We start from the raw sequence: 12,784 nt of genomic DNA, 5'->3' as shown, positions 1-12,784 counted from the left end.
TCTTGACTTATTTCTGTCTGCAGATATATCTTAGGAGAGCTTCCTAAGATAATGCCTTGAAGGGTAGTGACTGGGGGAGTCAGAGCCAGCACCTCTGCGGTCTAAGAACAGTGTTTTAATGACGTGTTGAAAGTGGACTTTTGTAAGCTTTCAAAGATGTAGATCCAAGTCAAAGGAAATTTTCTTTTCCATGCTGTTTCATTCTTGCCTTTCCTCTGTGCTTGGAATTCCTGTAGATGTGGGTGTCCATTCATCTAAAAAGGTCTTACTGCCCAATTCTTGGGGCTTCTCATGTATCTTTTGGGAGAAGGTGGCTTTTTAGAAGGGTTTCAGATGTGCCTAGGATCTGGTTTATATTTATTTAAATTATTTGTTCTTCTTTGCCATTACCTCAGGGCCCACATAGATTTTGAGGAAGTATAGTTTCCAACCTACTGGCTGAACAATTATAAGTAAAAGGAAGCATTTTAGGGGTTGAAGTATTTTCTTCTGTCTCTAATTGTTGCATTGTAAACCATCGTGTTGAACTTATGAGGCAAGGCTAATGAAATTGTGATATGTAACATATAAGAACAACGGAAGGATTGTCTGATAGTGTTTTATGTACACAGGATTTTTTTTTGTAGATTGTTAGCTATCTTGTCTTTCTCTGTGAACTGTAAGGGCAAATGGTCTTAAATCCCATCAAGGGAGAGTTTTAGGGTAAAAATAGGGAACTTCTTAACTGTATATACTGAGATGGTGAAACACATTATTGGGCAAGTTATAGAATCCTCTTTCCCCTTATCTTTTAGGATAGTGAAGATTCCCAGATGTCTGGAGGGGTTTAAGACTTGCCCCTCAAACTCTCACCTTAGCTGGAAGCAAGAGAATTTAGAAAATTCTTTAGTGGGCCTTTCAAAAAATATATCTCCTGGCATCAGTCTGTCCCACTTCACAGCTCCTGGCAGTAGCTACCCCCATTTCCTACATTCAAATAATATGACTGTTTAAAATGGAAATGGAAGAGGTTGCCATTTTAGAGGGTGTCATTTTGTTTCTCCTTTAAAAAACAGTAACTTGCATCTTCTGATGTAAGCTAACCTCCGCCTGCAGTAGACATTAGTGTTAAATGTGGAGGCTTACTGCATGGATAAAAGTAACTCTTACTTTTCCAGTGGTCCCTGGCCGGTGTCCCCCAAAGGTGCAGAAGGGTAAGAAATCACAAAATGATTAAGCATCCAGGGCTAAAAGTGCAGCTTTTAGATCCAAACTGAGCTCAGAGGTGGTCAGAGTGTGCATTACAAGACAGAATTTGGTATTTACAGAAGCCAGAGCCTTATTCTTCCTGTGGAAGTATTTGAGTGCCAAATGATGTCTAAATGTTTTTTCTTCCATATTAGAAAGTTGGTTAATTGTATATAAATGAATAGCTTTTATTGAAGAAAAATATTGATACATGAAAACTGACCCAAGAAGAAGCAGCCCCCTTTCTGGCCCAAATTTGTGTCATTTCTTTTTATACCATTAAGCAACAGTCTAAGAATATATGGCTTATTTTCAATTTGTTGCATTTTTTAAAATCCTTACTCATTGAATTTTTTTTTTTTTACTTTTATTTTTTATGTTAGATATAACCATCTTGCCATCTGTATTTGTTCACTTTATTAATTTTGGGGAGGATTTAAGGGGGCAAACTATACCTGTTATTAATGGGCTATATGTCATTACTTAGGATTAAAATAGCTACTTTTAAAAATACATATAATAGCTGAGTATAACTATTTTAATGTGAGGTCCCCAAGCCAATTAAATTGTAGTAATACTTGATACTACTCTGTGGCTGCCCTGTAAATACCAATGGCTGGTTGCATCTAAACAAGTATCACTTGTACCTAAAATAAAAATAAATAAATAAAAAAAATCAGGAAATGTTAGTTATAATGACACCAGTGCCTGGTTATAAATGTATTTTTAAACGAACGTTTTTTTGCAGCCTTTTTATTTGTAGATGTTGTTTTTGTTTTTCTTTTACAGTCTAACAGTATATTTTCTGTTTTGAAGTTGGTGATATACGCGGGGCCTAACACAAACAGTAGGAAGGTTGCTGAGTATGGAGGCAACACACTGGGATATGGCAGCCGTAGTGTCTTAGGAACTGGTTGGCCGAAAGACTTGGTGAAGGTATGGCATCCAGGCACATTTGCTTCCTAGAAAAGAAAATGAACTTGCATTCCCCGTGGGCCCAAGTATTAACTCTAATTCTAGAAGACATTTGCCACGGGGGCTTTTGTTGAGGTGGGGCTACCTCGGTAGGCCTGTAAACTCACTACTTTGTTCAGAATGACCCTCCTTTCACTCGTAAGGCATCAGACCCCTATCCGCTCCAGAACTTGTATCTGTCTGTTCCATAGGTTACTCCATGGGCTGAGGTTGTCACAGCATTTCTTTCCCTGTCCATTGAAAGGACTGCTAGTTCTTCCCGCTCACTTGTTCTCTAGACTCCCTTATGATGGGTGTCCTAGAACCACAGGGCCATTGCCATTTTAAAATGTGGAATCAGTGTTTTCAAATGAATTGGGGCCTTTGGAGCAAAAATAACTATCCATTCTCAGACTGATGAGATTGGAGCCATGCTTTGTAATATGGGCCCTTGAACTATAACATATCTACCTAGAATATGAATATGAACTGAAATGCCCACTAAAACCTGAAAACCTCTCCAGAGTCTGCTCCCAGAGCCTTTCTCTCACATATATTATGTACCCTCTTTAATTCAGCCATAGGCAGCAAGTTACCTCCAGAGGTATAGTCCAGATGCGTCCAAATCTGGATCAGCACAATACTTTTAATTGTTCTCTGATTTCCTGCATTTTGTTTCTTACTCATGGTATTGATTCAACAATACAGAGCAAGGTCTTTCATCACTCTCTCTGTGTTCTTCAAGCTACTGGCTATTTGCCCACCTTATTGGCACAAGTGAGGTGGTGAAATGGAGGAGGGGGAGGGCAGAAAGTGTAGAAACCTGAGGAATTTATTGAAATTACGTTCAAGATTTGATCTTTACTCTGACCCTGCTATTGGGCAATCGTGGCCATTTCACAGATGCCTCATTCCCAAAGCTACCTGGTCGGGAGAGGCAGCTGAAAGGTTGGTGTCCAGATGAGAGGGGATAGAATTTGAATCAAAAAGCGAGTGAGAAAAGAAGTGAAATGTTGCTGTGGTCCTTCTGAAAGTAAATCTCTGAAATTCATTGCTCTCTTGAAAATTGTGTGTCTTGTTTTTAAAGTGCATTTTCCCCCCTTAAATTTTAAGGTGGAAGGAGATACAGTCACCTTCTCCTTTGAAATGAGAAGTGGCCGTGAACATAACACTCCTGATAAAGCTATGTGGGGCTTTGCTTGCACAGTTCGCGCTCAGGTACTTGAATCTAACCACTGCTATGGGCATAGTGTACTTTTTCCTGTGTGCCTTGGTTACATACATCATATTTGCCTTGGAAACAAGGCAAAATATGAGCTGCTGTTTCATCCATCTCTTCCATTTGGCAGTAGTAGACCACTAATAGAAGTAGTAGTTTTATGGAATAAAACTAGCTGGGACCTAAAATCAATACAGCACCACAGAAAGAATCCCTTGCTAGGGGGGCTCCATCTTCAAAGCCTGGAGAGGTGGTCTGCCTCCACCATCTTTCCAGAGGGTGAAGAAGACTCGAACACCTGGTAGAAGTGAGCCCTTGGATTCTGGGTTTTAAGAGTAGTAGAATCGGATTATTTTTATTCTGTTCCCAAAGGCTCTTCTTGCTAGTCTAGATCTGTCTCTGCTTAATTGCTCATGTTACACTCTGTATATAGGTTTAGTCTACTCCTTTTAACAGTACCAGTTACTTTCCTCCCAGGAATCTATTTAAATAAATTAAATCTATTTAAATAAATTAAAATGTATTTCAGACTTGGCGGTTGCTTAAGTTTAACCAAGCCAAGACTCTCTGGAGTGGGATTATCTGCTAGAATGTAAACTCCATGAGGGCAAGCATCTTTGTTTTGTTCTCTGCTTTATCTCAGGCACCTAGAACAATGGCTGGTACACAGTAGGCACTCAATAAATATTTATTGAATGAATTCAGTGTAATCATTGACAGCATCTTCGTTCAAGCACAGAATGGAGGTGACAAAATGAAATAGTGATTTATACCTGGATAGGTACAGCAGAGAGGAAGCTATCCAAAAAATCTTGCATGTGATTTATGCTGTTTCTAATATGGAGTCTTACTGACTCTTCTCTCTCCAGAATTGTGTTGAGACTTCACTCTGTGGTCATTCCAGTGCCGCCATCTATCTACTCATGGTGTTGGGTGCTGTCTCTGTGTCCCGTAGCAACGATACTTGACACTGCTCCATGAGCCCCTGTGGTTGGGGACAGTGCAGTGTGGTGCGGCGCAGGTGAAGCGCTCCTCCGTGTAACTGACCAGTCTGGTTTGCCCTGTCTGCGTTGTAGGAGTCTTCAGAGGATGTGTCGGGAGGCTTACCTTTTCTGGTAGACCTGGCTTTAGGTCTGTCTGTGTTAGCTTGTTCCATGTTAAGAATCCTATACAACGGACCAGAAATTACCAAAGAAGAAGAAGCCTGTCAGGAGCTGCTGCGGTCCAAACTTTTACAAAGGTAAGAAAAGGCTCAAATTGGACTAGTTTTGCTCGCAAAGGAAAAAGGACTTTATGTGGAAAACTACTTTTAGTACATTTCCCAGCTGATTGTGCCTACTGCCTGCCAATCCCATGGGTATCACTGTGTCTAAGAAATAAGATGAAAATTACATCAAAGTGCCTTGTGGCCCTTACTTTACTAAGTTTGAAATTACACCCTTGAACTGTGTAAGCTTTTCTCCAACCCAAATACTGTATAATTAAATTAAAGGATCCCCAAAAGGATGGGAAGATGGACAATAAAGCAAACATAGCAAAATGTTCCTTCTAGAATCTTGGCTGTGGGTATATGAGTGTTAACTGTGTAATTCTTCCAACTTTTCTGTATATTTAAAAGTTTTCATAATAAAATGTTGGGGAGGAGGTAGAGTCCCAAAGATTTCATATAATGCTCATTTTTCTTTAGCCTCTGGAGGAGGTTTGATGAATAAATACTTAATACATAATGTGATCCTTCAAATGTTGAATATCGATATATCTGCAAACTTCAAGTAGCTTTCCAGATAGAAGAGGAAGTGAAGAATCTCTTCTTCTTTATGTTCAGGTGCCAGTGGCAGGTGGAGGCCAATGGTGTGATCTCCCCTGCCCTTACTCCAAGCCCGTCTCCACTGCCTCTGACCATCGAGGAAGACAGAGAATTCACTTACCCCTCTGACATCCTCGTGCCTCCTGTTGGAAACTACTTTGACCTGCCCCGGATCAGGCTGCCTCCAGGAATCATGATAAAGCTCAGGGAAATTTCTGGGCGTGCCAGACCTCAATTTAGACCAAGTATAAAGTATGTTGCTATACAGCACTTTATTTTCCCAATGAAAAAATGTTTAAACAAGTGAAGGGAGTATGTTTCTTCTTGTAGTCTAGCAGATGAACCTTTCATTTTACATGTACTTGACGAATGTTAACCAGGTGCTCTGGAGAGTACCCCCAGGTGGTGTTCCAGGTCGGTGGGTTCAAAGCGGGGGCTCTCAGTCAGCAACGTTAGTATCGCCTGAGAACTTGTCAGTTCTTGGGCCCCATTTCACACCTGCTGAATCAGAACCTCTGAGGATGGGGCCTAGTAGTAATCTGTGTTTTGACAGGTTTTCCATATGATTCTGATGCATGCTAACATTTGACAAGTTCTAGGTTTTTCTCAGGTAGTTTGACCTTCTACTTGAAGGTAGTCATCAACTTTGGTTTCCATAGGGTCTAAAGACATTTCTTTATTTTCAGCGTCTGGAGAGATGGTAATCTTTAATCTAGAATGTGAGGTCTTGCAGTTACCAATGTCTTTGTGGTATTCTAGCTTAAAGTTAAGTCTGTTTTGCAGGCCTCTGCTCTGCCTTCTGAGGCAAGATTGGCCATTTCAGAGAGAAGAATTTAAAGAATAGATGAAATTTAACATGAAAAAATACAAAAGCACCATTGTTTTCAGCCCAACATCCATACGCCCAAAATACTACCAGCCATAATACTGCATAAAATTAATTGGCAGATAAATCGTGCCACAGATCTTTTATTAACCTCAGACCTATTCCAGCTCTAATATAACACCAGCTCAAAATATACAAATCATAGAAAATGAAGTCTGTTTAATTTTGATTTTCAGCTTCATCGGCCAATGTCAGTTTTATCAGTTAAATATATCAAATTATTGCCAACTTGTAATAAAGAAAGTGTGGTGAATATTTAACATACTTAAATCAAAGCGTACATTCTTCCATCTATAAAATACAGTATTGGTAAGTTGAGCCCTTACCAATACTAGTCATATAGCTGACTGGTTTCCCTTGTGATCGCAGAGAAGTAATCCAGCCAGACGTGATGGAGGAAATGGTGGTATCATGTGTCATTAAGCACTTGAACTTGGTTGATGCACTGCAGTCCCTAATAAATTTCCAGTATCAAGAAGAACATGCTGAGGAATATGATTTATTGTGTAAAATCATGGGAGAGACATTTAAGAAACTCAATGCCATGGAGAGACAGCTGCAGGTAAGTGAAAGTTAAAACATTTAGATGTCTCTTATAACTGTGGGAAATGACTTCTTTCCTGGAAATTTAATGAAGTTTAAAAAGTGATCTGAATTTTAAAAAGATTATTGCGACTAAAATTTCTGAATTTACAGATTGCATTTGTTTTTATTTTGCATCTAGTTTCACGTTGTTTTATATTTTAATGTGTCAGAGTGTTGCAGAATTGGAACAGAAATGGCAAAGTGAGGTTGATGATGCCACGCAGGGGAAACTGGAGAACAACATGCCTTTCTTCTATGATTACCATTTTAATGAGGTGAGCAAGCTGTATGACTCATCACTGGGGCATTGCTATTTGTAGTACAATGGTATATACTGTGTGCGTAGAGATAACATCATTTTTAAAATGTTGCATACCTCAAAACATACCCATTGTTTAAAAAGGGTTAAATAAGTTTGATTAGATCAGCATGTCAGTGATACAAAGAAAAAGTTACTCGTTATTTAATTGATTAATAGTTTTATAAAGCAGTTATCATCATTATCAAATTCTGCTTTCAAGCCTTTAAAAAAAAAAAAAAAGTTATAAGCACTGAAGAAATCCCCAGAAAGTAGTCATTGCCATTTTTAATCATTAAAATATCAAATAGTAACTTACAAACGTGCTTCTGGTGTAGAAATATGGACCAAAGGTGGGTTTTTTCCCTGAAATTTTCTGTTCCTTTTAACATGTACAGTAAAACTCGGTTTTTGCAGATTCTGCATACCATCTTTTCTTGACTTTTCCTTCTTTAGAACAAAATGAAAGAACTTGAACTTTTGTGTTCAATGAAGGAAGTCTCCTTTGATGGAAATGATCTTGAAAACATGGTCCTATCTCTGAGGTTAGTGATGTTAGTAACTGTGTAAAGCTAATATATCACCTTGATGCTCAAAACAAAATGCAAAGATCTCATCTCTTAACAGATATTTTAAAAAATATTGTGCATTCAACTAAATATTTTAGAGTTGGAACTTATTTGGTATTTGGAAATTTTGATTTTAGCCTTCAAAAGTTAGCATATAGGCACTTGAAACTGGGCAAAAGGAACTAAAACTGGCCAGTTTATAGCACTGCTCTCCTCGGATGGGGAAGGGGGAAGGCGAGCAATATTTATCAGGTTACTTTTGCTTAGGTTCCCCTCTATCTTCTCATAGCCTTTGTAATTAAACACTTTAGTTTTGGTAAACCAGAGGACAACTAAATGCACATCAGTCTTTCTTTATAGGGAGAAGTTCCTACAAGAAGTGAATTCTCTTATTCAGAAACCCTCGCACCCACTGGCTAAAACGAAGACGTTAGTGAAGAGTCTAATGAACCGAGCTGAGCTGTTGCTGCACGTCACCATTGCGGCCCAGTCCGGCCTCACAAGAAGCATCTCAGGGACCCCCGCAGAAACACCGGGTACTGCTGACAGCCAGCCCTGCAAGGCTGTCTGCGCTAGTCTGTTCATAAAACATACATCAGCTGCTTTGAAAAAAAACAAAAAGAAAAGAAAATCACTCTTGTGTACTCGTAGAAAGGAAAAAAAGGAAATTTCAACTTTTTTATTTTGCCTTTTACTTTTTCCAGCCAAGAAGTACTTTTCATTGAATTCATGTGGTGTTTTGTGAGTCATCTGAACATGAGGGGTGCCTCGTCATCTGCCTTGTTTAGTCTTGAGGGGAAGCATCTAAGGAGCCCAGTGACATGTATTTTTATGATCCCAGTGCCCCTCATTTTTAGATTATGGATTGTCGTTTTCATAGTAACATATAATTAGTCAACATTGTGAATCCTGGAATGCATCATATTTTTCTCTTGAAGCTGAGTTTGCATTTCCTCTTTAGTAATTATGTGGAACCTTCTAGCATGAATTTCCACTATTAATTTTTTTCCTGGTCACATTTTTTAAAAAATTAATTTATTTTATTTACTTATTTTTGGCTGCATTGGGTCTTCGTTGCTGTGCGTGGGCTTTCTCTAGTTGCAGCGAGCAAGGGCTACTCTTCATTGTGGTGTGTGGGCTTCTCATTGCGGTGGCTTCTCTTGTTGCGGAGCACGGGCTCTAGGCACGCAGGCTTCAGTAGTTGTGGCTCGCGGGCTCTGGAGTGCAGGCTCAGTAGTTGTGGCGCACGGGCTTAGTTGCTCCGTGGCATGTGGGATCTTCCTGGACCAGGGCTCGAACCCGTGTTCCCTGCATTGGCAGGCAGATTCTTAACCACTGCGCCACCAGGGAAGCCCTCCTGGTCACATTTTAATTGCTAGCTTGAAAACGCATTTCTCAGGGAAATCAACGAGTCTTCTTACTCAAGCCAGATCCACAACACTGGGCAGAGCCCATAATAGCAAGTGTTAATTATTATCCTGAGAGAACAAGTCATAAACATGTTCTTAAATGAAAGACTCCATGTTGTCTAGACCCATTGCCCGATGGACACTATGGAGCAAGTGAACTGTTTTCATCCCATCTGATTGCCCAGGGCTCCTCTCACTAGGGAGAGAAGTCTAGGATGACTCCCAGGTTTCTGACCCCAGTAATAGGGTCCCCCTGCAGCAGGGGAAGCATGCCAGGTGTGCAGTATGATCACATGCTAAGATGGTCAGCTACACCATGTCCCTGGCCACAGTAGCCCGTGTTCATTAAAGGTCCCATAAAAGACTTACCCACTCAGTAAGGCTGGTGGTGCTTTCCAAGAGGCTTTTGGCATCAGAGATGATGAACCAGTAGTTTCCTAAGAGATAGTGTCTTCAAAAGTTATAATTTTTTTAGATTGAAGCTATCTAACCATTTTTAAGACAGATTCAAAATGACCTCAACTTTCTTAACATCTTTTTTTCTTAGCCTATCTTCACATGCAGTTTTGTCTGCTTCCAGTAAAGTGTTCTTTTACAAAACAACTATTTCCTTGATAGGAGTATATGTCTTATAGGAAGGGCTGGTCAGATTCTAGCTAAAGTGTGATATTTACTCACATTAACTATGATCAAAGCAGAGGTATCACCAAATGGCAGTAAGTCAGCTAAATAAATCCAGGATTAAAGGGGGAACAAAGGCCATATCTAAAAAAAAAAAAGATCTGGATTTATTTGAATTAAGATTTTTTGCTTCCAGAAATTACTTTCTCTGTCCTCTCTTGCTTTTTGGAATGCTTAATATTAAAGTTAACACTGATGGTTTACAAAATTAAATGAATTTTTCAGCCTTTCTTTGGAAACCCAATTTGATAAAAAGAGTTTAGTTTTTCAAGATAAAGTAATTTTTAACCTTGATATTCAAGGTTTTAAACCTCAATATTCAAGGTTTTAAAAAATTGGCCTAGGGAATTCCCTGGCGCTCCAGTGGTTAGGACTCCGCACTTTCATTGCTGAAGGCCCGGGTTCAGTCCCTGGTTGGAGAACTAAGATCTCACAAGCTGTGTGGTACGGCGCCCCCCACCCCCCAAAAAAAAAAAATTGGCCTAAAAATCATCTGTGTGCCATGCTAGCTGGTTGGGTGGCTGAACTGGAAAGCAAAGATACTCTTAGACAGTTTGGTGGTTCCTTGTTACTTTTCGCTGTTGCTGCCATCCTTACAAATAGGATAGCAGATATGTCAACGTTCTTCTTCCTTTCTGTTGCAGCTTGTAAATCAGCCTCTGAAACAAAGGTGATATCTCATGCTGTGCGGCAGCCTGTTTTTCTTCGCAGCATGTCGGCTCCTTCTGACCTGGAAATGATTGGTAATGAAGATTTGGAATTTACTAGAGCAAATCAGAGGTAAATAGCTAATGGCCAAGGTCGGATTCCCACCTGCGGCTGAACGCTGTCATCACAACACACTCCCTGAGCGGCTTTCTTGTTTGGCTGTAGGCGGCGCCACGTGACCAGCCACCGCAGCAGCTCCTTCACGCTCCTGCAGTCATTGGCCATCGAGGACAGCAGGGACAAGCCCACCTACAGCGTCCTGCTGGGGCAGCTGTTTGCTTTCATCGGCACCAACCCTGACCAAGCTGTACGTCACGTTTTGCCGACCACAGGTGGATAGCGCGAGGGGTCGTGTGACAGCAGGAGTCAGGTGTACTTCCTTTTCATGCGTTTCAGGTGTCCAGCAGCAGCTTTCTTTTGGCTGCGCAGACAAGGTGGCGGCGGGGAAACACTCGCAAGCAGGCGCTGGTGCACATGCGGGAATTGCTGACGGCTGCCGTGCGAGTCGGGGGAGTGACACATCTTGTGGGTCCGGTGACGATGGTCCTTCAGGGAGGACCCAGGTCAGTTGTTTCTGTTAGTTTATACCGTCCTGTCTGGAATGGGCGAAAGCCATTCCAGAGATTACTCTTGGGGCAAGATCTTAGATTTTAATGTTTTCCCATAAAATAATATACTTTAATAAAACTGGTACAGGATTTAATTTTAAAAATTCAGTGCATATAACAGAAAGTAAAAGTCTCCTTACTCACCTTCCCTTCCTAAATTCCACTCTGTAAGAGCTTGTTGTATCAACTACGCATACATAATAGCTATTTCATTCTCTTTGTATGCTTAAGTGTGTATGTGTATGATTTTTTAAAAACTCAATTCAGATTATATTACACAGGCCTTACTGTAATCAGTTGTTTTCCTCAATATATCTTGGATATCTGTGTCTTTTCATGTTAATATGTATAGATCTGCATTATAGCTTTTAAGAACTTCATGGACCTCCGTTGTAAAGATGGTTATATTTTATGTAACTCATCCGCTACTGATGTACACATAGGTTCATTTATTGTTTCTTTCTCTCTTTCACTTTCCCTCTGCTTCCTTTCTTCCACCCTTCCTTTCTTCCTTCTTTCTGTTTTGGTTTCCTTTTGCATTAACAATAGTGCTGCAGTCAACAACCTTATATCCCTATATTTTTGGTGCTTATTTTTACTAGATCAAATTTCTTTTTTTTTGAATTTATCTATTTATTTTTGGCTGCGTTGGGTCTTCATTTCTGCGCACAGGCTTTCTCTAGTTGCATCGAGCGGGGGCTGCTCTTCGCTGCAGAAAAAACAAAATTTTAGTTCTTGCTCACATCCATTGCAGGTCTGTCTTGGCTCATGGTAATCACAGAGAGCTCAGGACAGAGGAGGAGACCACCATCTCGAAAGCTTTCAGGGCCCTTGTCAGAGCTCTGGCTTGTTGGCCAGACTAGTCACATGCCCACCCAACCGCAGCGGTGCCCAGAAGGCGTAGTGAGTAACACTAGTGACTGCCACAGCTTACTTCCAGAGTAGTTTCTCTGTAACACTGGCAGCATTATTCCTTTTTCCCTCATTACATTTCCCTCATGACATTATTAATGCCATGTGTCAGACATCTAAAAAAAATGCAGAAAATCCCAAAGTATAAAATAAAAATCACCTGTAAATCCAGCATCTTAAAATAAAACCTGTTAATGTTTTAGTGTATTTGTTCAGTCTTTAGTCTAACCGTAGTGATCTCCTGTAATGTTTTTAGTGCTCGGATAGCACTGCATCATATCCCTGGACCTTTTTTAAGCCAATTTCCTATTTTTAAACCTTAGTTTTTATTTATTTTTACTATTATAAACAATATTATGTTGTATATCTTTGTAGATAAATCCGATAGTTCCAGTTTTCAGCCAGCATTAATTGCCATAGAATCTATCCCAGGTTGTGTTTTTACACTGGGTAAGTCTTATTTCCCAACAAGATTCTCATATTCTGCTCATAATCAGAGTACGAACTTGCAAAGGACGCTTCGCTAATCTATTTGTGTCTTGGTTTTCTCATTAGTGCAATTGCATTTACAGTATTCAGTGCTGCATGGAATGTCGTAGCCATGCCTCAAATGAATGGTTTCATTGTTAAATAAGTTTGGGAAATGTTGGGTGCCATTCTCTTGCTGCTAGAGATATGAAAGACTTTAACCTTAAAAGGTTCTGAGTAGTCCTGCAGTGAGGAACCCTACTTACCTTTACCTAACGTGGGATTTCCCAGACTTTGCTCTTTTTTTTTGGTTGTGTTGGGTCTTCGTTGCTGCGCACGGGCTTTCTGTAGTTGTGGCGAGCGGGGGCTACTCTTCGTTGCAGTGCGCAGGCTTCTCATTGCGGTGTCTTCTTTTGTTGCGGAGCACGCGCTCTAGGCGCACGGGCTTCAGAA

The 12,784-nt window shown here is 40.3% G+C and overlaps 1 protein-coding gene across 6 annotated transcripts in view; it reads left to right on the top strand.

Moving 5' to 3' along the window:
• HECTD4 (HECT domain E3 ubiquitin protein ligase 4) overlaps nucleotides 1–12,784 on the top strand; it is a 198,932-nt gene that overhangs the window by 103,280 nt on the left and 82,868 nt on the right. For 4 of the 6 annotated variants that reach the window (XM_082417360.1, XM_082417359.1, XM_082417358.1 and 1 more), the window contains 11 exons: nucleotides 2,017–2,163; nucleotides 3,295–3,399; nucleotides 4,477–4,640; nucleotides 5,226–5,459; nucleotides 6,463–6,655; nucleotides 6,849–6,953; nucleotides 7,433–7,521; nucleotides 7,906–8,081; nucleotides 10,280–10,415; nucleotides 10,509–10,650; nucleotides 10,740–10,906. In XM_082417360.1, coding sequence (XP_082273486.1) covers nucleotides 2,017–2,163; nucleotides 3,295–3,399; nucleotides 4,477–4,640; nucleotides 5,226–5,459; nucleotides 6,463–6,655; nucleotides 6,849–6,953; nucleotides 7,433–7,521; nucleotides 7,906–8,081; nucleotides 10,280–10,415; nucleotides 10,509–10,650; nucleotides 10,740–10,906 — 1,658 coding nt within the window. The remainder of the gene's footprint in view (nucleotides 1–2,016; nucleotides 2,164–3,294; nucleotides 3,400–4,476; nucleotides 4,641–5,225; nucleotides 5,460–6,462; nucleotides 6,656–6,848; nucleotides 6,954–7,432; nucleotides 7,522–7,905; nucleotides 8,082–10,279; nucleotides 10,416–10,508; nucleotides 10,651–10,739; nucleotides 10,907–12,784) is intronic. The other 2 variants (XM_082417362.1, XM_082417361.1) reach the window with 1 other exon arrangement.

The sequence above is a fragment of the Balaenoptera physalus genome, assembly GCF_965194825.1.
Source record: "Balaenoptera physalus genome assembly, chromosome: 12".
NCBI classification, from domain to species: Eukaryota; Metazoa; Chordata; class Mammalia; order Artiodactyla; family Balaenopteridae; genus Balaenoptera; species Balaenoptera physalus.
This window is presented reverse-complemented; position numbering and strand designations above follow the sequence as displayed.